We start from the raw sequence: 25,279 nt of genomic DNA on the forward strand, positions 1-25,279 counted from the left end.
ACAATAGTTAACATTGTTTAAATCAATTACCAAGCTGATTTTTTAAAGCTGCTTTCCGTTTTGATGGGATTACACTAAAATACAACTAAATACAACCAACTCCCTCTATTATGCCCTCAACAGAGGCTAAACTCTGCCCTCAGGTACATAACTCCCAATGATGGTCAATGGCACCTTTGCATGCATGCACCAGGGCAGCGTTAGCCTGTGCCTTTATATAATGAACAGACTCCATCACTAGAGTCAAGCAGATTTTCAGGTTGGTTCCATTATCAGCCATGCACATTCCCCATGTCACAGTGCAAGGTCAAGAGACCGAGAAGTGAAGAGAGAGAGCCCGTTGGTTTCTGCAGCATTAAAAAAGAAAGAGCAAAATAAAATCCAGTATTTGCTAAATGGAGAACAAAACTGATAGGAAAAGAAGACTTTATTTTCAAGCTTCAAAAGGGGGTATTACAAACAATGGAGAGTAAATAAAAATTTAAAAGCTGGTTTAAAAAGGTAGTGACAATGTCCCTTTAAGGTAAAAGTACGTACTAGGTTTCAAAGGAGCCATAACGGTGTATGTTGAGAATGTGTATTCCCAGTCAGATCTGGGATTCACAACGTATTTCTGTGCTTTGTAAGTTATTAATAAACAAATACAGCTCTCACCAAAACAGCAGTGAGTGTTGGATAAAAGATATACATTGGCAAGCTATGATTCCTTGTACCACGTATGTGCAGTAAGAGACCAAATAACCATTTTGAACCACAATATTTCATCTGCCTTTTTTTTTTGCACAACCCCCTAATAAGCTGTAAACTCAATTAAAAAAAATTAAACCTGCAGATTGTAAATTAAGCATCTGAAAACAGCAGCTTCTGAAAACAATCTTTTGCACACCAACAACATTAAAATGTGGTGCAACTTTTTTTTTTTAATGTAAATAAATTAACTCCCAGAATGAAACTCTATTTTAAAGCCAAATTATAAATCCCTCAGAAGAGAGAGGAGTTCTAATGGAAGGGATGAAAAACGTAACTGAAGCAGCACTACTGGGAGCCGTTGTAAGTTTCCGAAAAGGAAATGGGGAAGTCATGATGAAATGCAGTACTTTAATGCTGGTTACTGTCATCACTTTAATGCTGGTTACTGTCATCACATTGTAACATCCCCAGAAACGCGTCCAAGAAACCTCCAGACAGAAACCAACCCCCAACTGCTGAATGTAACTTCAAGAGCTAGATTGTTCCATCCCCTGTGCTACACAAACCCATTTGAAGTTTATACTGGAGTGAGAGAGAAGAAAAATTACAGAAGAAGGTAACCTCTCTGCTTCTGGCTTTCAAGTCCATAACACTTCAGTACACAAACCATGGCACACTGCTTTGCACTTTGTTCTAATAGGTACAGCGCGATACCTTGAATCGGTAGCACTTGGGTCAAATTTTTTTTTTTTTAAACAACAACATAGGCCCGTGTCGTGCTATGGCAGAACAACCCAATGCAATACTGAATTGTACAACTGATAGCTCCTCCATTCTAACTCATTTCAGAGGACCCTGGACATTGTACAGAAAGTCGACACGAACTGAAATAAGCAGGACTTGAGCCGCCTCAGTTAACCCCCTTAGTGCCAAGTTTTGTTGCTTTGTTGGTTTTTTGTCATTCCCCCTTTCTTTTTAAAAACTCATTTGTTCCACTTGGAGTGGTCCCACCGTCCCTTTGCTTCTGCTCCACTGCTGAGCATGCTCACAGCAGAAGGGCTGTTTAAACATTTTTGTTTGTGAAGCTGCTGGTTAGGCATTTTGCTTCCACGATCACACAAACTGTAACAAGCTTTACAATAAACACTGTGGAGTCCTGAGTTCCGCAGAAACCTGTTTTGGCGCAGGCCAAGTTCATAAAGATCAACTTTCCACCTTCGCTTCTATCGGATGTGCCCTTCAGACTTTGCCTTCAGCCACTGGAGTCTTTAGCCCTTGTTCACATGTTTCTTTTTCCGCCTCGCTCTCTCCCACGGCTTTGCTGGCCTCCTGCACAACGGCAAGTAAACCACGCATGGTTAGTTGAGACACAGGCAGTAAAGACAAAGGGAACCCAAGAGTCCTCCCATGCGTTCGTGAGGACAGACAATCCCTGCAAACACATTGTAAAGGATGTCTCTTCCTAATCTCAAGTTTGCCTACGGCGTAGCAGTGGTAGTCATACAGAGCGCACCGACTGGGAACGTGTACCTTCTTGGCTAGGAGAGTTAGTACATCATATGCAGATTACACTCCACTCCTCTTGGCTAAGCGAGATTAGGTATCTTATAGAAAGTACTGGATTAGCACTTCCGCAACTAATTCACAGGGACGGGGTGTTGTATGATTCACCCCTCCTCTGTGGGCATTTGGTCCCATCACTGAGAACTCTTTCCAAAGTGGGTGTTTGGGGACATGGGGGAGTAGAAGAGGGAAACAAGGTAAAACCTTCAGGATAGACTACATGGCATTATGGATAGAGCTACAGCGAATGCTCAAATACCTGGGGCCAACACTACAGAAACAGGAGAGCATTATTCCTGGGAGAGCAACTCAACTGGCTATGCTGAATGTGACACAAAGAAGAAGTTAATAGCCCTGAGTATTTATTGATCCTTATGTAGCAATGTCTGGCAGAGTTAATTTTTTGGCAGGGTTCTTTATTTATTTATCAGGCATTAGTTCTGAAGATAATGCTGTAAAGGATTTATGGTTTCATAGTTCATGTATTCCCTCCCGCTAGAGTAGTGTGTGCATCAGGTACTTGTTTGTTTAGGTGACTTAGCCTGCTGTTGTGAGAAAGAGAATCTATATTATAGATGGAGGAAATGGGGTCTTGTGTGGCAAGACACATGCTTGATATCCAGTGGATTTCCACTACCAACTCCTATCAGACTTTTCAGGCCTAGCAATAGGACTGAATGACACCTTCAGTCCAGCACAGGTCAGCAGTGACCAGGAGCATGTCACCAAACAGCTGTCAGATGGAAATAATAAAACTGAGTCTTGGTCCTTGGAAAAGGTTAACATTGCAAATACACTTAACAACAACTGATACCTGTGATATTAGCCTCAGCTGTAGAGAGACCAAGAATGGACCATCCAAAAAATACACAGACTCTCCTTCCATAGGGTTGGTCCCTCCAGGTAATAGGTCAAACACCCCTTCATGCTCTATCTGTTAGAAAAATACAATCTGCAGTTCTGTTAACCTGGTCCCTTTCTCCATCACAAAGTCCACTTAACTTGTGTCAGCTATCAAGTCATAATGCATGCGCTCCAAGCGTTAACACAATACAAACCTTTGCATCTCTCTCTGCAAACTTCTTGAACATGTTGGCATATATCCTCCGGTCACGCTCATTGTGCTCCTTCATCTTCTTCTGGCAGACTGTGATCTGGGACTTGGCAGCTTTGTTCTGCGGGTTTACTTCCAGTACTTTTTGAAAGTCACATTTCGCCAAATCAAATTCGTTCATTAGTAGTCTGGCTTCACCTCTCCTATACAACCCCTTCTCGTTAACTTGATCCAGCCCTAATGCCTGTGAAGAGACATTTCCACATTAATGCTGGATGCCATCCTAAGCTTTGCTAGTTACCCTGGGATTTCCCTTTACTGTACTCCAGTTAACACAAGCAAGGACTGTGCTGGAGGAAATGACTTTAGCACATACGCACCAGGTACACGTTATAAAAGATGTACATGGCCACAGGCATCATCAGGTATTTTTTGGCAGAACAGTCTGCCACCGAAAGGCACATAGAAGAATTCCATTACCTAGCTGTTAAGTTGCGCAACAACAAAAATGGTCGCATGTTACTCTTTGGTGAGATGGAATGCTTCATTTTGATCTCACACCAGTCTAACTCCACTGACTTCGCTGAAGTTACTCCAACTAAGATCAGATTAAAGGGATAAATGCTTCCACCACAACTCAAAACCTAACCCCATAAAATGAGACATGCTGTAAGACACCCCTGTCATAAACAGATAGTTAAGGGTTAATGCCTCTTTTACCTGTAAAGGGTTAAGAAGCTCAGTAAACCTGGCTGGCACCTGACCAGAGGACCAATAAGGGGACAAGATACTTTCAAATCTTGGTGGAAGGAAGTCTTTGTTTGTGCTCTTTGTTTTGGGTGTTGTTCGCTCTTGGGACTAAGAGGGACCAGACGTCAATCCAGGCTCTCCAAATCTTTCTGAATCAGTCTCTCATGTTTCAAAATTGTAAGTAACAGACAGGCAAGGCGGATTAGTTTTATTTTTGTTTTCTCAACTTGTAAATGTCCCTTTTTTGCTGAGAGGATTTTACCTCTGCTTGCTGTAACTTTGAACCTAAGGCTAGAGGGGGTTCCTCTGGGCTATACGAATCTGAGTACCCTGTAAAGTATTTTCCATCCTGATTTTACAGAAATGATTTTTACACTTTTCTTTCTTTAATTAAAAGCTTTCTTTTTAAAAACCTGATTGATTTTTCCTTGTTTTAAGATCCAAGGGGATTGGATCTGGACTCACCAGGGAATTGGTGGGGGGAAAGGAGGGGGGGATGGTTAATTTCTCCTTGTTTTAAGATCCAAGGGGTTTGGATCTGTGTTCACCAGGGAATTGGTGAAGCCTCTCAAGGCTGCCCAGAGAGGGGAAGGTTTTAAGGGGGACAAGAAGTGATCCAGACACTGAAATTTCTGGATGGTGGCAGAGTTACCAGATCTAAGCCAGTAAGTAAGCATAGAAGCGTCCATGCAGGTCCCCACATTTGTACCCTAAAGTTCAGAGTGGGGAAGAAACCTTGACAACCCCAATAATGTTGAGGTCATGCAGTCACCTGAGCGCTCCTTGTTCTGGGGTCCTAAATGCTCTGCTAATGTGAATGTGTCTCTCTTTCAGAGGCATTGCAAGTTGTAAAGCCTTATCAAGCATGACGAAATCGGAATGGCAGGAAGGCTTGAAATCTCTACAGTGCTCCTAACTTGTCTACAGAAAATGGCACTGGCCTCCAGTAGTGGTTGAAAATCCATATAAATATACTGTAGTTGATTAATATAATTGCTCCTCCCTCTCCCCCCCTAAAAGTAACATAGTCAGTGGGAGACAAACCATAAATGCAACAATTCGTGGGTAAATACCAAACCCAAGCCCAGAGGAACACACATGGACAACAGTAAAGTGTAACTCTCAGAACCCATTAAAGTTTAATCCTTAGCAGTGTCTGCTTTTTCACAAGTTTGTTTCACTGCTGTAAGCCCCTTCTTGAGGCAGCTGCATTACTTTCTCTCCTTTTTCAAAAAATTATCTTCAGTTGACTTATACTTAAGAACATAAGAACGGCCAGACTGGGTCAGACCAAAGGTCCATCAAGCCCAGTATCCTGTCTGCCAACAGTGGCAGGTGCCCCAGAGGGAGTGAACCTAACAGGCAAGGATCAAGTGATTTCTCTCCTGCCGTCCATCTCCATCCTCTGACAAACAGAGGCTAGGGACACCATTCCTTATCCATCCTGGCTAATTGCCATTAATAGACTTAACCACCATGAATTTATCTAGTTCTCTTTTAAACCCTGTTATAGTCCTAGCCTTCACAACCTCCTCAGGCAAGGAGTTCCACAGGTTGACTCTGAGCTGTATGAAGAAGAACTTCCTTTTATTTGTTTTAAACCTGCTGCCCATTGATTTCATTTGGTGGCCCCTAGTTCTTATATTATGGGAACAAGTAAATAACTTTTCCTTATTCAGTTTCTCCACACCACTCATGATTTTATATACCTCTATCATATCCCCCCTTAGTCTCCTGTTTTCCAAACTTAGTTGTGTGTGGAAAAGAGAAGACTGAGAGGGGACATGATAGCAGTTTTCAGGTATCTAAAAGGGTGTCATCAGGAGGAGGGAGAAAACTTGTTCACCTTAGCCTCTAAGAATAAAACAAGAAGCAATGGGCTTAAACTGCAGCAAGGGAGGTTTAGGTTGGACATTAGGAAAAACTTCCTGTCAGGGTGGTTAAACACTGGAACAAATTGCCTAGGGAGGTTGTGGAATCTCCATCTCTGGAGATATTTAAGAGTAGGTTAGATAAATGTCTATCAGGGATGGTCTAGACAGTATTTGGTCCTGCCATGAGTGCAGGGGACTGGACTTGATGACCTCTCGAGGTCCCTTCCAGTCCTAGAATCTATGAATCTCTTCTAGAATTCCTTATGACAAGATCTTGATCTTTCATATTATTATCTATTACACACACACATCCCTGTGCCTACCCCAAGACAGAATTTGGCTCATTGGTAATTGTGAGTAACTGCATTATTAGTTCATGGAAAGAATGTAAGACTCATTTAGAAAAGCTTTGTTGAACAAATGTACCATGACTCATGATTACACGCAGAAGCTGATATTTAAAGGTTTCAATTTTATTTTTTTCCAGTTAAAATGACTAACTTATACTACAGATCAAGTCTGCAAGAATCCTAACCACCAAAGTCTAAGACAAAACTTAGACACAAGTTTAAGCTAAGTTAAGTTTAAGTTAAAAACTTAGCACAAGACAAAACTTTCAACACTCTAGCTTCTAGTTTACACAAACTCCTTTATTGCTGCCTACATGCTCAATATGCTTACATGTCTGCTGACATTCCAAAAGGCTCTTGGTATGCTGAAGAATGTCACTGATGCACAGGTCAGCACCTAGGGGCTAGATTCAAATTAGCTGTGTGTGGGTAGAACCCCACTGAAGTCATTGGGGTCTATCCACATGGATCCAGCTGCAGGATCTGGCCGTAAAAGTCATACCTTCTGGCTCCAAATTTCAGACAAACACATTTTTTAAAAAGACCAAACGGCTAAATTTTGAATGCCTGAAGATCAAGGGGACCACCTCCCCCACCATCTGAAATGCTTTTCCCCACCCAACCGATCTGTACCAGGCAGCTCCTTGGGATGAATCAGCTCCTGAACTAATTCTGTGAAGTATTTCATTTTAACAAAGTTTGCATGAAAGACACTGTTCAAAATAAAATTATACCAGCATTACAAAGCATCTTAGTACAAATGAAATTGTGTCCCTTTAAAATCTTTGGGACCAAAACTCCCCTGGACAAGAGCACATAATTCCCTCACTAGGGTTAACAAGATATGCAGCAGAGATCAAGAGATCACAACTCCTAGCGCATGCAGCAATTTATTTTTAAGCAATTTTTAGAAGTGTTTGTAGTTAAGTAAGAGAAATAATCAAATGTCTGAAATTGACTTAGTTCAGATGCCTGTATGTTCCTGAAACTTAACAGATTGGTTTCAACTTACTTTAACTTCTCCATTCACAAACAGCACTAGACCCGTTTTTTTCCTTTTTAAAGAAACACTGAGATTCTACAAAAACAAGTCTATACTGTCCAAGTGCCATGATGAAAAAGTATATAAGAACAGCCCCAGCAAGAGCAGCACAACACTCTGCTAGTATTTTTCATCTTTTAACAAATGTAACTTCAGTTTACTGATCTGTAACAACATTGCTAGACAGGGCCAGGCTCGGCAAGAAGGATTTGTTTGGCTCTACTTCACACCCTTCCAGCGAGACAGGCACTTTGATATGAATAGGTTGATTCGTATGCAAGTTGTACGAAGGGATGGATTACTGTAACTATTTTCTGACGTTTTCAACTTTCGTTGTTAAATGACTACCAGCAGAATACTGTTTCAAGAACAGAATACATACAAGAGTAATCTTATTTAATCCCAGCACTGGGATTTTGATGTACATTTGCTAACCTATAAGGTTATTAATACTGCAAGTCCACAGAACATTTCAATTACTTGTTTTCCTGATTACAAGATAGGCTGGTCATCCTAAATGTACGAAGGCTGGCACGTTATCAATAAAACAGATACAAAGTGCAGTTAGTTGGGCTGAGGCTATTTAGGAATTAGACACTAATCAACTTCTGAATATTTGAGAAGGCAAATTTGCTCTTACTTCACATTTTAATTGAGAAGATTCTTCTTTGATGCCAGCCCTCATTTTGTTCGATGCTGCTTTTAATTTAGCTTGAGTTGTAATGTGTCTAAGACCACTCTGTGCACAACTTTGTACAGAGGTGCTACCGCTTTACCCCTCCAAAAAAGTTACATTCAGAAAACCTTAAGTTTCAGTTCTAAGCCTACCAGAGATGAGATTAAACTTACACTGAGGTTTGGAAGTTGCTTCTGGAACGTAGAGAAATTCAGTGTAAGAGAAGAGGAGAAAGACAGGAGAGGTAGTGGTCAGAAAAACAATCTATTCTAGCCAGGTGTACGTTTACCTTATCGCAGCACTCAACAGCTTTGATGTACTCCCGCAGCTTCAGGTAGCACATGGCCAAGTTGAGGAAGGCTGCCAGCAAGAAGGATTCAGCTTCTTTAGATTCTCGTTCTGATAAGCCGTACTCCATCTCTAACCAGGACACGATTTTCCCATACTGAATCACTGCCTGCATGTACTTGCCTTCCTGGGATGAAGGGAAGACAAGGCTAAAGGATTGTTATTTGGCAAACTGAAGCTGATGTGCTTCTGGAACAGTTTTAAAAAAGAGTTTAACAAACTGAGCCACCTTGAGTCTTTTAAAATTAAAAACAAGGGAGTTGATTTTCAGAGGTGCTGTGCACTCACAACTCCAGAGGAAGTTAATGGAAGCTGCAATGCTCAGCACCTCTGCAAAGTCAGGCCCTGTTTTCTACTCCCCACTCCCATGAGTGCTAGGAGGAATGCCCACACATCCCACCGTCCTAGGCTTTCACCTGCCTGAGGAAATGAACTCAGCATTAGCCTGGTCCAAGTGGGAGACAGTGCTTCTCTCCTGTCCTTCCCTTTCAACGGCCATCTCTCTCTTTTCAGGGTTCCAAGGAGACACTCCCCTTGAAGCTAGGAGGGCAGGATGCAAGCCAACACCACCTGATAGGATGCCCGCTGTGGGAGTAGAAAAAAATTATGCCCTTTCCCCTGCTGGACAGGCAAAACTAGAGTAAATAAATATGGAGATATACCTATCTCAGAAATGAAAGGGACCCTGAAAGGTCATTGAGTCCAGCCCCCTGCCTTCACTAGCAGAATCAAGTACTGATTTTGCCCCAGATCCCTAATTGGCCCCCTCAAGGATTGAACTCACAACCCTGGGTTTAGCAGGCCGATGCTCAAACCACTGAGCTATCCCTCCCCCAAGTACAGTTTCCAGGGACCCAAAAAATGGGTGTCCCATAGTTCTCATGAGAGATAGACAGAACAGGGAACTGCTTATTCAGAAACACGCTGTGACACAGAGGGAGAAGGACCAATGATGTTCATCCAGTTTCAGAAATTAAACAGAGCGTCATAGCTGAAAGTGGAAGGCTGAAAGGCAAGGATATGAATATCTTCATTAACTCAAATACAAATCCATCAAAACAGCCAACTACATTTAAACAATATGACTTGTAACGGATAACAGATGCCGATATCTCCTGACAGAGCAAAGTCTGGAGACTAAAATATCTTCTCCCAACCCGCTGTAGCCTTGATGGAAGCGATCTGATTTTCAAGGTCAGCTATATTTTGATGTTTCCCTGAATTCAAGTAATTTCGTTTTACTTACAAATACGTGTATCTTCCTTTCAATAAAGCTCTCTACTATTATAAGGAGCTATTGGAATTGTCATACCAGATAAAGCCAATATCCTGCATGGCACAGTGGCCAGTACCAGATGCTTCAGAGCAAGGGGTGAGAAACCACACAGCAGACCGTTTAGAATAACTAATCTATACAGGAATTTTCTTGGCAATTCCTCTCAGCGATGAGGTAATATCCCGAAGCAGGAGGGTATATAACCCCATAAATTGTATTTGGCATAACGTAATTGTGGATATTCTCACTAGTCATATAAATGCCCAATCCTTTTTTTGAATCTTGCTAAACTCTTGACCTTAATATCCTATGGCAATGAGTTCCACAGATTAAATTTGCACTGTGTAAATAAGCATTAGCTGCATGAAGTTTGGCAGTCATAAGGCTATTCCATACAGCGCCCAAAAAGGCAGCCAGTAGTATTAAATGAAGAAACCTTTTCTTAGCAGTACCTCCTTATTCAGTAGGAATGATCTATCAGGCAAGAACAGTCCAATGCCAAACTGCTGTCCTACACTGCAGATCCTTCCTCAGACTTCTGTGCCAGGCCAAGCTGGGAAGGTCAAGTTTGCAATAGACCATATTGGTCATCTGAAGAGGAGGATTGGCAGGAGAGGGGCAATATTTGCCTTGCCTAGGGCTAAAACTGTTTGGGAGGGACAAACTGTGATGCTTTATGCCTGTTCAATGACGTTTTAGAGCTTGTCTACACAGGGAAGTTAGTGTGCAGCAAACTCGTGTGTGACTTTACAGCACACTGGCTACTTCTCATTAACTTCTCAAGTGAACACTCTTACTGCACACTAAAAGTACTCTCAGAAAGTTTAGCTTATTACACTTTAAAGCTAAACCACACAAAAGGCACCTTCAGGGTGCTATGAGTGTGCAGTTTAGCGAGCAGTAGCTAGCACACTGTAAAGTCAAACTCCAGCTTGCTGCACAAAACTTCCCGTGCTGACAAGCCCTTCAATTGTTTCTCTGAAGGGTCCACCAGCAATTTAAGAAAATGTTAGACTGGAAGCCCAGTTTCATTTCTTGGCGACCCAGTTTCTACTAAGTCTTTACAAACCTTGAAATACACTGTCCCTTTCTCTTTGACAATGGCAGCCTGCTCAAGTTTCTCTTTGGTGTCCATCTCCCAGGATTCTTTGGCCTGTGTGCAAACATTTATAACAATTGTTAGAAGATGAGACAGGAAACAATATCAGCTGGAGTTCCTGACTTCTCGGGCGGCTCCTCATCCCAACTTGTTTGTCATGTTGTTGTAGCCGTGTTGGTCCCAGGATACTAGATAGACGAGGTGGGGGAGGTAATATCTTTTATTTACCAACTTCTGGTGATAAAATAGACAAACTTTCGATCTACGTAGGGGATCTGAAGATCTCTGTGTAGCTTGAAAACTTGTCTTTTACCAACAGAATAAAATAAAAGGTATCACTCCACCCACCTCACTTCTCCTTATCCCAACAACAGAAACTGACTTCTAGAAACCCAGATTTCAAGACATGCTGGCTCCAAGCCACATTGCTATTACCAATTCTTTGCCATGCCAATGCTCACTCATTATCTGAAGGCGTTTGTTCTCTGGTGTCAGGAGGAAGCCACCTTGCCCACTGGAGGCAGTTGGGAGGAGTTGATCACAAGAGCAAGTATGGGTCTATAGTCATAAATAAATCCTTGATCTGTCCACCAGATCCATTCAGCTTTAGGAATTGAAAAGGCAATAAAGTCAAAATGAGCAGCCAGAACGGTAACCTGAGACTCAAGTCCTTCACGTCAAGTGGCCAGAGCTGTCTAGGATTTCTCCTTGACTGGCTGGGCTCGGCAGTGCTGCATGTTAAAGAAAGCCATTCTGTGCCTAAGATCAGTTAAGAGGACACTTGTTTAACAAGACTGGTCCATTCGAACCCCACGGGCTCCAAAACCCCATTCAAAACAACACACCAGCCAGCATTGGAGGGGTGGGTAAAGTGTCTCCACAGGGAGAAGGGAAATTCTGTCCTCTCCCCTGTTAAGAGGTGGGGGAGGGAAGCCAGGCACAGAAATCTTCCTCCCACAAACATGCCCCGGGACAGAGCCTGGCAGCACCTGCTCCGCCCCATGTACATCTTGTTCTTCATTAACACTGTACAAACACGGGCACATTTTCCAGCCTCCCGAAGAGGGCACAGCTTGTTCAGCAGCCCAGCCCTGCCCTCCTTTCAGAGCACTTTGGCAGGACATGAACTTTTTTGTCTGCAGTCCAGTAAAAAAAAAAAAAAAAAAAAAAAAAAAAAAGTACAAAGAGAACAGGCCTAGGAACAAATAAAGGAACAAGTCTTGAACCGCATCCAAAAAAATAAAACAAACCAACACAGGAGAACAAATTTAAGAACACCGAGATCTTTGTTGATGTAACTGCTTTACCAGGGCTGCATTACAGCCACACCAAAGACAAAGTGTTAAACACTTTCAATGCAGAACGGCTTCCAGTAGGTCTTGAGTGGGGGGAGGCGGGAAGAGAGAGAGAGAGAGAGGGAGAGAGAGGGAGAGAGAGAGAGGGAGAGAGAGGGAGAGTGTGTGTGTGTGTGTGTGTGTGTGTGTGTGTGTGTGTGTGTGTGTGTGTGTGTGTGTGTGTGTGTGTGTGTGTGTGTGTGTGTGTGTGTGTGTGTAGAGAAATTCTATTCTCACCTTTTCAAAGCTTTTAAGTGTAACTTCATACACAAGCTCAGCATTTGCCTCGATGCCAAATTTAGGCTTCCCTGCCTCGCCAAACCCATATCTGAAACACAGCATAAAAATAAAGCGTCAGAGGAAAGGGTGTGTGATCAGGCACTTCATTCAATATTCTGATTACTCATGCACGCATGGAGGTACCAGTGGGGAGCTAAACACTAGACCCTAGAGACAAGCCAGATGTTGAATAGGAAACTGTGCCAAGTTTCTCGTCGGTGGCAATGTTGTTTTTAGAAACAGGACTGAATTCAACCCTATTCCCCTGGCATTCAGATGGGATGCATCATCCATGCTCTTAGGAATTATTAACCCCACCTGGTCTGCAGCTCTGTTGTTCTTCAGTTTATTGTCTATTTTCATTTTCTTTCAATATCACCCTTCTAGGGCAGTGCTCTTTACCCTGTGCCTCTGAAAGGCAGGCAATCCGTATGTAGGCACCTGACCCTGCAAACCAGAATTGGATGTTTTGGCCAAAATTTATCTTGGTAACTGGATGCTGTTCCAACCCTCTCCCAGTGTTTAAACATGTCAGGATAGGATGACTTTATTCTGTAAGAGCAAAATGAAGATATCTTAGATCACAGGATGCTTTGGGTGCATGTGGATATTCCTATCATCAACCACCAGGCATGTGATTTTGGTCTATGTAATATGCGGAAGCTATAAGGCTGCACAAAAACAAGCCGTGGATTGCACTGATAGTGATGGGTGCATTTCCTTTAATAGTTCAGATACAAATACTTGAACGAGAGCACTCGCTCACAACTCAACTCTCCTTAATCCTGTGTTTGTGACAGATTTTATTATTATTATGAACAAGGCCAAACTAGATGCCATTATCTATTCCACAGACAGAGTTTCGCACAGGCACAACAATGCTCTTGTCAAACTTTCCAGAAATGGAAAATATCAGTTTACAAGTCTGAGTGGTTCCTAGGAGATTGAAGGGGTGGGCATTTGTAGAGAACCTCCTAGGAAAGAAACATCTCCGTTTCAGTAACAGCCTGCTACTGAGATTGTCTGCAAGATGCTCAGACAGATACTGCTCACCCAGAGCTAGAAGTTTCTTACCGTGATGCAAGGTACAAGATACAGTATTCTTCTCTCTGCATTTTTTCTAGAGCTTTGTCAATTCCAATTGGAATGTCATGATCTTCCCCTTCTCCAACAATGAACGTCACATCTCTGCAGTCAAACATTCTGCCACCATAAAATCCTTCCAGGTGGACTGCAGGGAAACAAAACAGAGTAAGAGATGCAAGGAAGGCACACAAAATTGCCAGAAAAGTTTCACTGGGCCCACAGAGTTGCACAATTAAAGACCGTTTTGTTAGCACTGTTATCCAACACAGCAAATCGGTTTCCAATATGCAGTTCTCTAAATTACTCTCTGCATTTGGGAAGTAAGACAGTCTTAAGGATCTAGAAGTGCAGTTTGTCTCTGGACATCTGGGTTCTACCAGGTTGAGAAAACTAGTCTGATGGTCTTGATCTAATTCCCATTTGTGATTATTGCCTAAACTCCACCTGCAATCTTTGATCAGATCGATAACTGGGGGAATACAACAGAAAAGTGTGGGGAAGCCAGCCAGCCAATCTGTGCAGCACTTGGCGGTACACCGATGATTAGCCCGTCATGGGGGGGCAGGGGGAAGGACCTGAAAACTAGTATTGGAGAGCACTGTATTTGAATGTCTGACCATGCACCTTCTGTCCAAGGTGAGGACATCAGACAAGCACACTGACTAACACATCCTCTTGTCCTAAACTATACTGGACAGACTCCTCGAATCTGAAATAGACACAGCCCCTTGCATTGCAATTACAACTCCTCTGCATAGTGCTATAAGCTTGCCCTATACTTTACACAGCTAAGACCAAGTCCCCTGCCCTTAAGAGTTTCAAGTACAAGGTTAACATTTTGTAATCTTCAGGGAACAACCCAGCTCTATTTTGAGACAGAGACAAATACAGTCTCAGGTACGTAGCTTCTGGCTACAGGTAAGAAGAATCCTGTCTATAGCATCCATGTTTGTTTACACATAAATTGAAACCTCTTGTAAGCAACAACCAAATTGTCTTTAAAAGTTTACTGCCTACCCCCAGGGCAGTCTCAAAGAGTTACCACAATGCTGCTAAGAATCTCGGTGATTACTTAAAGTGGCGACTTAAGACAAGTGGGTGCCTACTAGTGGTCAGGGACTTCGTGTAAGCGTCACTACAATCTGGGAAAACAAGGGTTTTCGTTCTTTTGCAATATAAAGTTTAAAATTAGTTCTTGTGAAAATACCTTTAACATTTGGGGGAAAAGCTGTCCCTAACCCATGGCTGAACAGAATGTGACAGACTGAATCTGTAGACTATGGAAAAAGCATGAACTCCCTGCTTGTTTAAGATTCATGTACTCTGTGTTCTCAAAGTGGTACCAATACCCACAACATCTCCAGTATGTTTAAATAAAAGTTACTAAGAATCGTAAAGTCTGAACACTCCAAGAACCACAGTCATTTAGACTGGGTTTCAGCTTGCAAATTCTCAACAATGAGAAGTGTATTCATACTACTGTGCCTAGTCACTACAGTGAGGGGTGCTATAGAACCGTTCAGGGACATACTCCTTTATTCTGTCTTCATGTAGCACACAGCCTGCAGTGAGATATGCAACACAGCAGTTCACTTTCCTTGGGTTTTGGAAGGTTCAGCTCCTCCCTGCTTATGCAAAATCTAGCCAGCTACTGACCACGTGGCCCAGATTTCTGGTGGTGAGGAGGTTCAACATTCCTCTCTCCTCTGACCAGAAGCACTACAAAGCAAGGCAATGGGAAAGTAACTGAAGGTGTATTTTCCTTTAATCCCACCATCCTCAGCGCATGTCCAGACTAACCCGCGGCATCGGCGGGTTAAAATCGATTGCTCGGGGATCGATATATCGCGTCTAGTCTGGACGCGATGTATCGATCCCCGAGCGCGCTTACATCGATTCCGGAACTCCATCAACCCGAACGGAGTTCCGGAATCGACACGGAAAGCCGCGGACATTGATGCCGCACCGTCTGGATGGGTGAGTACCTTGATTTTAGAAATTCGACTTCAGCTACGTTATTCCCGTAGCTGAAGTTGCATATCTAAAATCGATTTTAATACCTAGTCTGGACGTGGCCTTAGTCAGATGCGAGTTCTCCTGAAGTCAACAGGACCCTGGCCTGAGTAAGGAAACTGACTTACAGCCTGAGGCTGCAGGTATAATTCCTGTTAATTGCCAACTGGTGCTCAGATACTCACTTTTAAAAAACTATTGATTTAGGCAGTTTTAACAGGTTTATAAATCCTTTACTTGTAAATATCAGACAAAACAATCATCATAACACTGACATTCTGTGTAAGGAAACATACACAAATGTTAGCATCAGGTCTCTCTATCCAATAGCCGTAGGGTATACCATACTAAAGCATACATTTCACACGACCCACATATTTAACAAATCAGGTGTGTCTAACCAATGTTAACATTCAAAGAAGTTGGACAGGTGTGGTTTTTTTTGGTGGGGGGGAGGAGGGATATGTAACTGGTGCGTTAAATTTTGCCATTCCTCCTCTGCTGGACTATTTTTCTTTTTCTAGTGAGAGGCTATCAGTAGCCTAGCAGCTCCCAGCAGATGAGAGAGTAATTCTCCATTTCCTTTCATGGGACCATTTTTGCTAGGAAGCCCCAGGAGGTTTGGTAATAAATACCCAAGTTACAAACTATCCCAATGCTCTCAAGACTGGACATGGCCACCACATATTCCTAGAATGTCCTCTCTCACCACAATTCCCCGCCATCTTATCCCCATTCAGTCATGTATACACATATTTTTAGCTGACTGGTGTAAGATGCCACTGAAGCAGAACCTTAAAGAAATGTTCTTTCATCATGCTACAGACTGAGGTTGCTTGTCCCCTTTTCCAAATCAAATCCCATTCCTCTGGGATAATCTGTCTATCCAGATGCTCTTTTTTTTCCTTCTGCACACTTGGATAAGTTGTCTGCAAAGATTGATATAATCCATTATAATTTTTTGTTTAATTGACCAGTCACCATCACATCTATTAAAAGTGAACTTTCTAGGAAAGTTATTTTATACAGAAAGCTGAGAAACATAATGCCTAACTGGAATGTAGTGGTACCATGGGAGAGTGAGCCAGTTAAAGTTAGTTTTGATCTTTAAATAGGTTAGAAAAGTCTCTTTACCTAATATCTGACCAACCGTATCTATTCCATGGCCTTCCCAATCTTTAAAACTCTCTGGTTCTATTCACATATTTCTAATGATCCTAAATCAGCAACATGCTCTGCTGGTGTGCTCCGCAGGTGCTGCTGCACCAGCTCAAATGTTTCCCGTATGGGCTAATAGTTTTATACATTTTATTAAAGTTAATGGTAAAAAATTATATAGTACACAGGTTAAGAAAAGAGTGTCTGTACATCTGGGTATAGTGCTTAGATTATCCACAAAAACAAGTTTGTTTTTAAAGTCATAAGATACATATAGTGCATAATCAGCAATAACCCAAATTTAAGTGAATAAATTTAAGAATACAGTTTAGATATTAGCATCCAAGTATTCGGGTACATCACTCACGAAAAGTTATACAGAGAGTTGGTTGTGGAAAGCAAATATGGCAATGAGTGAAGATTGTCCCTCAGTAATTGAGAATTTAGGGTAGGTTGTTCATTTAGAAAATACAATCCACGAGGAAAGTTACTACAAGTGGTAAGGAACAGAGAAAAGATATCAAACTAAAATGTTCTCCAGGACAACCTGAAGGAGAATCCATTTCAGTGTCAGAAGTTGATAAAACAGATAAATAGGAGTAACATAATGACACAAAGGAAGAGCTACTGATCTCTCTTGTAGAGAGCTGGCAAACCTCTGTCATGCAGAGGTTATCTTGCTTTGTGCCCTGTCTGGCGGGAACCACCCCAGTTCAGCACACAGCAGTTAAACAGCCTTCTGATGAGACAGATCACTCTCTATTGCTACATCTGCACTGTTGTGTGATTTTGGAAAATTCTAGCCCACAACATGGATGACTAATCCAGTTTCCATTTAATCACAATTAAAGGCACTTGGAACTTTTACAAAGTGCAATCACTAGAGAGAGACACATGAATCTTTACCAGCTTAACAAAGCCACATCTTAGCACCGATGCTGCACCTGGAATACTGCAGAGAAGGACAGGGATTGTGATGATGCTCTGGAGTTGCCCAACAGCCTCGGGACATGTCTTGCATTGGGCATCTATAGTTAACAACTAGAACAGCAGGACAGTGCGTGGCTGGCCAGTCACTGAACTAGACAGCACAATGTGACAAGTTCTGTGCAACTGGTAACAGAGATCCTCTGACAATAGGGTCAAGAGACTCCAAGGGGAGAACGTCAGGTTGAACCTTCCCCAAAATGAGCAGCTGAACCAACTGATGGCAAGCTGTATTTCATCAACATTTGCAGTGTTCTGAACTGGAGGGTCATTATGAGATATGTACACAGACTGCGGTTATGAATTTATGTATTTGTGTACATACAAAACTCTACACAAAATCTTTGTTGCAACATTTCGCTACCCCTTGCAGCAGTGCTGGGAGCAGTTAAGTGGAGAGGAGCAGCTCCCAAACCAGGCGTTTATACAAACCCAGTTCCAAGAAATGACTGATTGTGTAGCCTAGGAAAGGACAATGGTGGACCATTAGAAGTTAACCAGAAGATACTGAGACATCCTCAGCTATCAAGTCAAGAGGGAATTTCCTCTACTCTGAAGAAACAAGGAAACATCATGGACAGAGAGAGAAAGTGCCTTTTAAAAAAGAAGGCTTGTGTCTGAGGTTTGGCATGCAGGTCTAGGGCTATGCTGGGAAACAGCTCCTAGGCAATAGGAAACTTGCATTAGGAAAGGGATTTTATTTAACATGGAAGTGTAAAGCCTAAGGTTGCGTCTTTCCATTTATTTTCTTCCCTGACAATTTCATTTTTCAATCTGGGGGATTTGTATTAATTAAACCTTTTGTTTATTTTTATCCAGTCAGGTTTCTGGTGTGCAAACTGTGTGGAGCACGCATCCCAAAAGAAGTGGTGTCAGGGTGGCTGGTTTGGGGGAAGGAGTGATGAAGGAGAGGGGAAAAGTCCAAGTGTCCGGTACTTATGAACTCTGGAAGGACGGATCTAGGGAGACTCGGGACTGCACGGGCTGCAGGTATCACCCTGCAAAGAGTAACTAGCCTGGCAGAAGCTAGGGTGAGACCTTTTGCTTGTGGGAAGGCTTCCAATGTGAGGGACCTGAACCAACACTGCACAGCATGAAGGCACCCATGGTTACCAGACAGGCAGTGAGGGAACTCCTCACTGGTTTGAGTTATCCCCTAAATGTCACAGCTCCCTACACAAGCCAGAGCTACAAGAAATCTACTGATTTCTGGCTTACCCTACTGCTGCATGAGGGCCCCTGTATGAATGATATGAAAGGACACCAACTGGAGAGAGAAGAGCTGGTGGGGAATTTTTGATCAAATGTTTCTGTAGGAAAATACCAATTCCTTGAAACAAACTCTTTGCGCAAATGTATCGGTTCTAATGAAACTTTAGTTGGGAAGGTTTCTCGGGTCCGAAAACAAGAGTGCAAGAGACAGACGGGAACACCGCACCTCAGAATAGCCAACTGCCCAGTGGTTAGAGCACTCTCCTTGGATGTGGGAAACCCAGGCTCAAGCCCCAGCTCCACATCTTCCCCCTCCACAAAAGGGTTCAAAAAGGTCTGTGGGGGGGGGACACAAACACTTTTTGAAACCTCCATTTTTCATGAAAAGGAATCCTTGTTATCCCAGCCAGCCCTAGCCAAAAGCACGGTGACTCCTGACCTACACTCTTCCACTACCGCCAAGTCACCTTTGTTTTCTGCTTTAACAAAAACAGTGCACCTCACACACTCCCACACCAATTCTCAGCGTACATTCTGAAAACAAGTAACCTGATAACTTTGCAGTATCATGTGAAGCCTCCCTCTTCCTTTGCTTTGGTGCAGAGATCTGGCCTGCTATTGCCTGTAAACACCAACCACAATAATGGGGCTATCCAGGTTATTATAATTATTGAAACTGGCAGGAATCACTGTCGGGAATAAGCCAAAAGACTGAGCCGAAGAGGGAGCTCCTTGCTACTCCAGATCCATGCTGCCTTAAGAGGGAAAAGAAGGCTCATTGAAATGAGTGCTCCCAATTACCCAAATCCTTGCCTTTATCAGAATAATTCTGAGAGTCTGATATAAAAGGGATAGAGAAGAGGGGAGGGATAGGTCAGTGGTTTGAGCATTGGCCTGCTAAACCCAGGGTTGTGAGCTCAATCCTTAAGGGGGCCATTTAACGATCTGGGGCAAAAATCTGTCTGGGGATTGGTTCCCCTTTGAGCAGGGGTTGGATTAGATGACCTCCTGAGGTCCCTTCCAACCCTGATATTCTGTGATCCCTGGTTTTGGCAGTCACAGTTAATCTGTTGCCAGCCTCTGCCAGCATGAGAAGACAACGATCTAAGGTGCGAGCTTTAAGACTAAAACACACAGGATGGCATGAAGCTTCCAGCTGGCCTTTCACAGACTTGCTATGAATTCAAGCGTGCTTTTTTTTTTTTTTTTTTAAAAGGCACAGTAGTTTTATTCCGTTTTAATTATATGGAAATATAATGGCAACAGGAAAGTCTCCTGCTCCATTTTTCAACTGTTTTTAAGAGCTATCTAAAGCAGATCATTTGGATACAGTTACACTTGGATTACACAGCAAGAAACCCAGCCCGGCTGCAGAACATCACTTCAGCTGCAGCATTGACTTATTGTTCTCTCAGTGCCTAGAGCGATTTTGTTTTGAAGAGCACAGAACGCTGTGTTCTGAATGTAGCTGGCACATGAACCCGATGTGCTGACTGCAATTTGTACTCCTATTAAAACAGAAAAAAGGCTGTAACAAAAGCTGGCATGCACAAATTCTACTGCAGGCTGTGTTTTAGGAAGTGAAGACTGTGAATTATGCCCTATAACTCAAGCTAATAACATTGCCTTTGAAAATCCAACCCAGAGATGTCAGTTCTGGTAAATGCACATTTTCTTCCAGTTTAATTATAGCAGTGATGTCAGGTTCCTTTGTACTAGTTTCTGAGTTAATACTGGGGTTTTTACTAGAACTGAATGGAAATATTTGAACAGTTGAAAATGTGGCGGCTGTCTGATTGAAAATAGATTATGACAGATCATTGCTCTTCTTCTGGTTTTGTGCCATCCTAATCCTACTGCCTGTGTCTGATCCTACTGCCTTGTGCCAGACATGGAGTCTAGATCGGAGTACAAAGAGACAGACAGACAGACACACGCGTGCAACCAAAATACTGTTTTTAAGAGGCTATCAGGTCTGAAATGTGCCCCTATCCTTGAAGCACATTTAAGGAAACCCAGGCCCTAGTTAGATCAGAATGAAACTGAGGGCCACATTGGGAGCTTGCTCTGAATCAAACTGCTGGTACAGCACAACTTTGGGGAATAGGATTAGTAAAGAGTTCTTGACCTCTGCCTTGCACAGGCTGCATGTGTTATACAAAACTGCATCAGAAGGCATTAATCTCCACTATCCTGACTATGCTTGTGTCCGAATTAATGCAATAAGCTAAGAAGAAAATGTACCTTTTAAATAGTTAAAAAAAAAAATTAAAGGAGGATTTACAATCATGTGCCATGAGAAAGGCCCACTACTAACGACCACTCTGAGGGAGTCTTTAAAGAACTGCTATATCAGGATGTTTTAAATCAAGATTGTATATATTTCCAAAGGATCTGCTCTAGGGATTATTTTGGGAAGTCCTATGGTCTGTGCAATGCAGGACATCAGACTAGATCATCACTATGGTCCCTTCTGGCCCTAGAATCTATTGCTGATTGATTTATCAGAAAGAGGAAAAAATATCAATTTCACTACATAGTGATTAAAAACAAAAATTGTGCTGTAAATGAGAACAGGGCTTTGTTCTATTTGTTACTTTGTGGCGTAACAAAGATAATTGTGTGTCTGGTTACAAACTTTCTGAGCACACAAAAGCATAATGGGTTTTGATGTTTAAATGAAACCAAAAAAATAAGTAATAAAAAAGAATGTAGCAGTTAGAACTATTAAACTGGTATCTACTTTGATTTTTTTTTTTAACTTGGCCTTTAGGTACAATAAAGCAAGCTTAAAACTTTACACAAAGCTTGTCTCAGTGCACACAACCACAACCCAAAACATTTCATAGGCAGAGTGAAATTAGCAGGGCCCAAAGGAGTTCTCTCTAAAATCAGTCCCACTAAAGGACTAGACACTTAGATTAACAGGCTTAACAAGCTGAATGGATCAATTTCTCCCCTCCCAAAAAGGTTCAGAAACCTCATACTGTACAGAAGCTCTGATATAGGGACAAGGGTGACCAGCTATTCCGAAATGTACAATTTGGTCATTCAAATGGCCAAGGCTTCCGTAACTGCTGTTTCTCTCTTGCTCTATGGTTCAGTGGTTCTCTTTAAGCTTGGAAAGAGCGCTATAAGAAATCTGAATGGGATTTCAGCTCACTACTTTGGGGCCAAATTAGGACTTCAGTTAAGCCCATAGAACAGTACTGACTCCAGTAGACCCTTCTCATTAATCTGTGCCCTCCAGTTACTAGCCATCCAAAGTTAGCAGTAGTATTCTGGTCACAGGGAGAGGGAAAGAAAAAACTTAATTGTATTATGGATGCAACCCAAACATTGTATAGGACTATGAAAATAGGAAGCTGCCTAGTTTAGGCCAAGACATACATGCACATAACAATTAATAAATATTGGACTCAAGTAAAAGCTATAGTAGCTAAACTGAGGCTGAGATTTTAATCACATATTCACAAGGAAATCCAGAGTTTGGATATACAAAGCAGCCTACACACTGTCCCCTACCGCATTGCAGCACCTTTCAGACTGCAACATGAGAACGGAAAATCTTCCAAAAAAAATTAATGTATAAAGGAAGACAACAAAGGAGACAGAACTCTCATACCGTACACGCTAATTTTCTTCCAAGTTTCCACATCAAGCTAAGGAGAACTGGTTGCACAATTTAGTATCGGTTTGTTTATCAAAGCCCAAGGGAGGCCTTCGACAGAATGCAGGACCAGGGTGACTCAGAGAGAAGAGCCGGAGTTATGCCTCAGTGGTCATTTCATCATCACCTACCTGCTGCCTTGGTTTAATGCTTTCCATTAAATCCTTATGAGCTAGTGTCTCTGGATTGGCCAAGGAAGGAAGAATTGTGTTAACATATGAAATGCTGACACTCACAGGCTGAGAGCTAACTGCCTCTTTCTTCTACTTCCTCCCTCCCCCCTCCACATCCCCATCTTCACATAAAACCACACAAACCATGGCCAGTGTCCTCTACGTGTATATCTTGTGTGCTACTGGACAAACGGCACACCCCAGTCTTTGAGCTAGAACACGTGCTTGAGAAACTCAATTCTAGCACAGCTGCAGGGTCTGACCTAGTCACACAGAAAGACAGTACAAAATACAGACTGGCAACCCGATGATGGATGAGCCTCCCAGCACTCCTCAGAAACAACCCCGTCAACCTGCTTCATCGCCAGAGATGGCTACAGTGCTGCAAATCCTCTGGAATGCTATTACACAGGCTCATCTCACCAACATATTTGCACTCGGCTGCTAAGGTGGTTTAGTTACTCCTGCAGCCAAGCTGGTACTCACTTTCTACGGTGGCTCCTTCGTTTGGGTTGGAGTATCCCTCCCCTTTTCGTTTGATTCTCCGGATGATTCCTCCATCCTCAAATAAATCCTCTCCTTTGAAATCAAGGAGCTCGATCTAAAAAAATAAATAAATAAAAAAGGTAGTCTAAGCAACAGTTGATCCTAGATGTGGAAAACCAACCAATCCACTTCTGCTGACACTGGAAGAAGCCCATGAAAGCCAGCTCTAAACGAGATAACAGGTCCAATGTATTAAAAACTGGAACGTGCATAATACCTGAAAAGCAGCACAAAGAATAAAACAAGAGTTTACCAATCCTGTAAGGGTGTAATTCAAACAGTGATGTGGGATTCTCTGAAAACTGCCCTGAAAGGCAAAGACCATAAGAATGTAAGAACGGCCACACTGGGTCAGACCAATGGCCCATCTATCCCAATATTCTGTCTTCTGATAGTGCCAATGCCAGATGCTTCGACGGAATGAACAGAACATGGCAATTATCGAGAGATCCATCCCATCGTCCAGTCCCAGCTGCTGGCATTTAGAGGTTTAGGATACCCAGAGCATGGGATTGCATCCCTGAGCATCTTGGCTAACAGTCATTGATAGATCTGTCCTCTATGGCTAATCTAATTATTTTTTTGGATCCAGTTATATTTCTGGCCTTCACAATATCCCCTGGCAAAGAGTTCCACAGGCTGACTATGCACTGTGTGAAGAAGTACCTCCTTATGTGTTTTAAACCTGTTGCCTATTAATTTAATTGGGTGACCACTGGCTCCTGCATTCTGCACAGAGCTAAATAATACTTCCCTATTTACTTTCTTGACACCATTCATGAGTTTATGGCCCTCTATCACAACTCCCTCCCCATAGTCATCTCTTTTCTAAGCAAACAAGTTCCAGTCATTTTAATCTCTCCTCATATGGAAGTTGTTCCCTTCCCCTAATCGTTTCTGTCGCCCTTCTCGGTCTCTGTTGACCAGACATAGCACCATTAAGAAAGAGGCCATTAAGCCTGTTGACAATGAAAACAGGCACACTGAGGCCAATGGCTCTCCAAGACAATCAATTGCAGCCAGAGCTGGGACAATCTGTGCCTTAATTAACTAAAGATGCTTTACTTCTGTTAGGTTTTGCAAGATTTTGCCAAATGAACACATACACACGGTGCTCAGTTTGGCTGACCAAGAGCTGCTCCATGCCAACTCTCATGTTGATTTAACTCAGTGGCATTAATGGATTTTTATGACATGAAAACATTTTTGACCTGCGCTCCCCCAATTTTACAGATGTGTGCACACGCAGCAGAGAATTAACAGAATCTGTGTCCTATGTGTATCACTGTTTTCCATATGCTTCCAAGACAAGACTTCTTTTCTGGGCTTGGTAGCTTCAGATCCTGTTTGGGCACCGCTTCTCCAGTTTAGACACACATTTCTGAGACAGCATGGGCACGAATTGCTGAAGGTGGGGAAAAAAAAATAATTCAAGAAGCCAACTGCTTTGTTGAATTGTTTTTTTAACAGCATGCTCCAAGGGAGGGAGTTTCCATACCAACACTCTTACACATACTTGCCTCAAAAAAGAGGGTTGCATTGGAAGGGATTTTCGGGATGCTACCAGCAGAGCCATACGCATATTCTGGTTTACACAGCAAGTGGCAGATCTCCCCTTTCTTCATGGTGGCAACCCCAATGTCCCATGCCTTGATTACCTGGCCTAAGAGAAGGACAAGCTTCAATACGAGAGAATGATTTATAACACAAACGTGTCAAAAACAAGTTTTAGACACAGTCCGTTTTCTTTTTTCAAATGCTCTGCCATATCTGGGCATGTACGGTCTTTACTTGTGGTCATGAAACCAATACAATAAGAGTCACAACAGCTACACAACTCAGCTACTACAAGGAATCCATCAGATCCACCTGTCATCATTATCTAGGGATACTCTGAGGCATAAGTCGGAAAGTAGCGCAGGGAAATTTGCTGCCATCCCCTCCACATTAGTAGAGAACTTCACCCCAACACAGAGAGGCTGCATAGCACTGTGTTATTTAGGTGCTAGAATAGGGCTGTGGAGGGGATATGCTCAGAGTGGCTACAAAGGGGTGTGTTGACACCCCCTGGGAGCAGAGGGCAGCTCCCCACAAGCTTG

At 42.6% G+C, this 25,279-nt stretch overlaps 1 protein-coding gene across 1 annotated transcript in view; it reads right to left on the bottom strand.

Annotated features, from left to right (window-relative positions):
• Positions 1 to 409: 409 nt before the first annotated feature.
• FKBP5 (FKBP prolyl isomerase 5) overlaps positions 410 to 25,279 on the bottom strand; it is a 52,018-nt gene continuing 27,148 nt past the window's right edge. The window contains exons 4-11 of the mRNA XM_050956616.1: positions 24,701 to 24,843; positions 23,121 to 23,235; positions 13,410 to 13,566; positions 12,294 to 12,384; positions 10,693 to 10,776; positions 8,289 to 8,474; positions 3,312 to 3,551; positions 410 to 2,019 (exon numbers count right to left, since the gene is read on the bottom strand). Of these exons, the coding sequence (XP_050812573.1) occupies positions 1,930 to 2,019; positions 3,312 to 3,551; positions 8,289 to 8,474; positions 10,693 to 10,776; positions 12,294 to 12,384; positions 13,410 to 13,566; positions 23,121 to 23,235; positions 24,701 to 24,843 (1,106 nt within the window). The 3' untranslated portion in view covers positions 410 to 1,929. The remainder of the gene's footprint in view (positions 2,020 to 3,311; positions 3,552 to 8,288; positions 8,475 to 10,692; positions 10,777 to 12,293; positions 12,385 to 13,409; positions 13,567 to 23,120; positions 23,236 to 24,700; positions 24,844 to 25,279) is intronic.

The sequence above is a fragment of the Gopherus flavomarginatus genome, chromosome 5 (genome assembly GCF_025201925.1).
Source record: "Gopherus flavomarginatus isolate rGopFla2 chromosome 5, rGopFla2.mat.asm, whole genome shotgun sequence".
Taxonomy (NCBI): domain Eukaryota; kingdom Metazoa; phylum Chordata; order Testudines; family Testudinidae; genus Gopherus; species Gopherus flavomarginatus.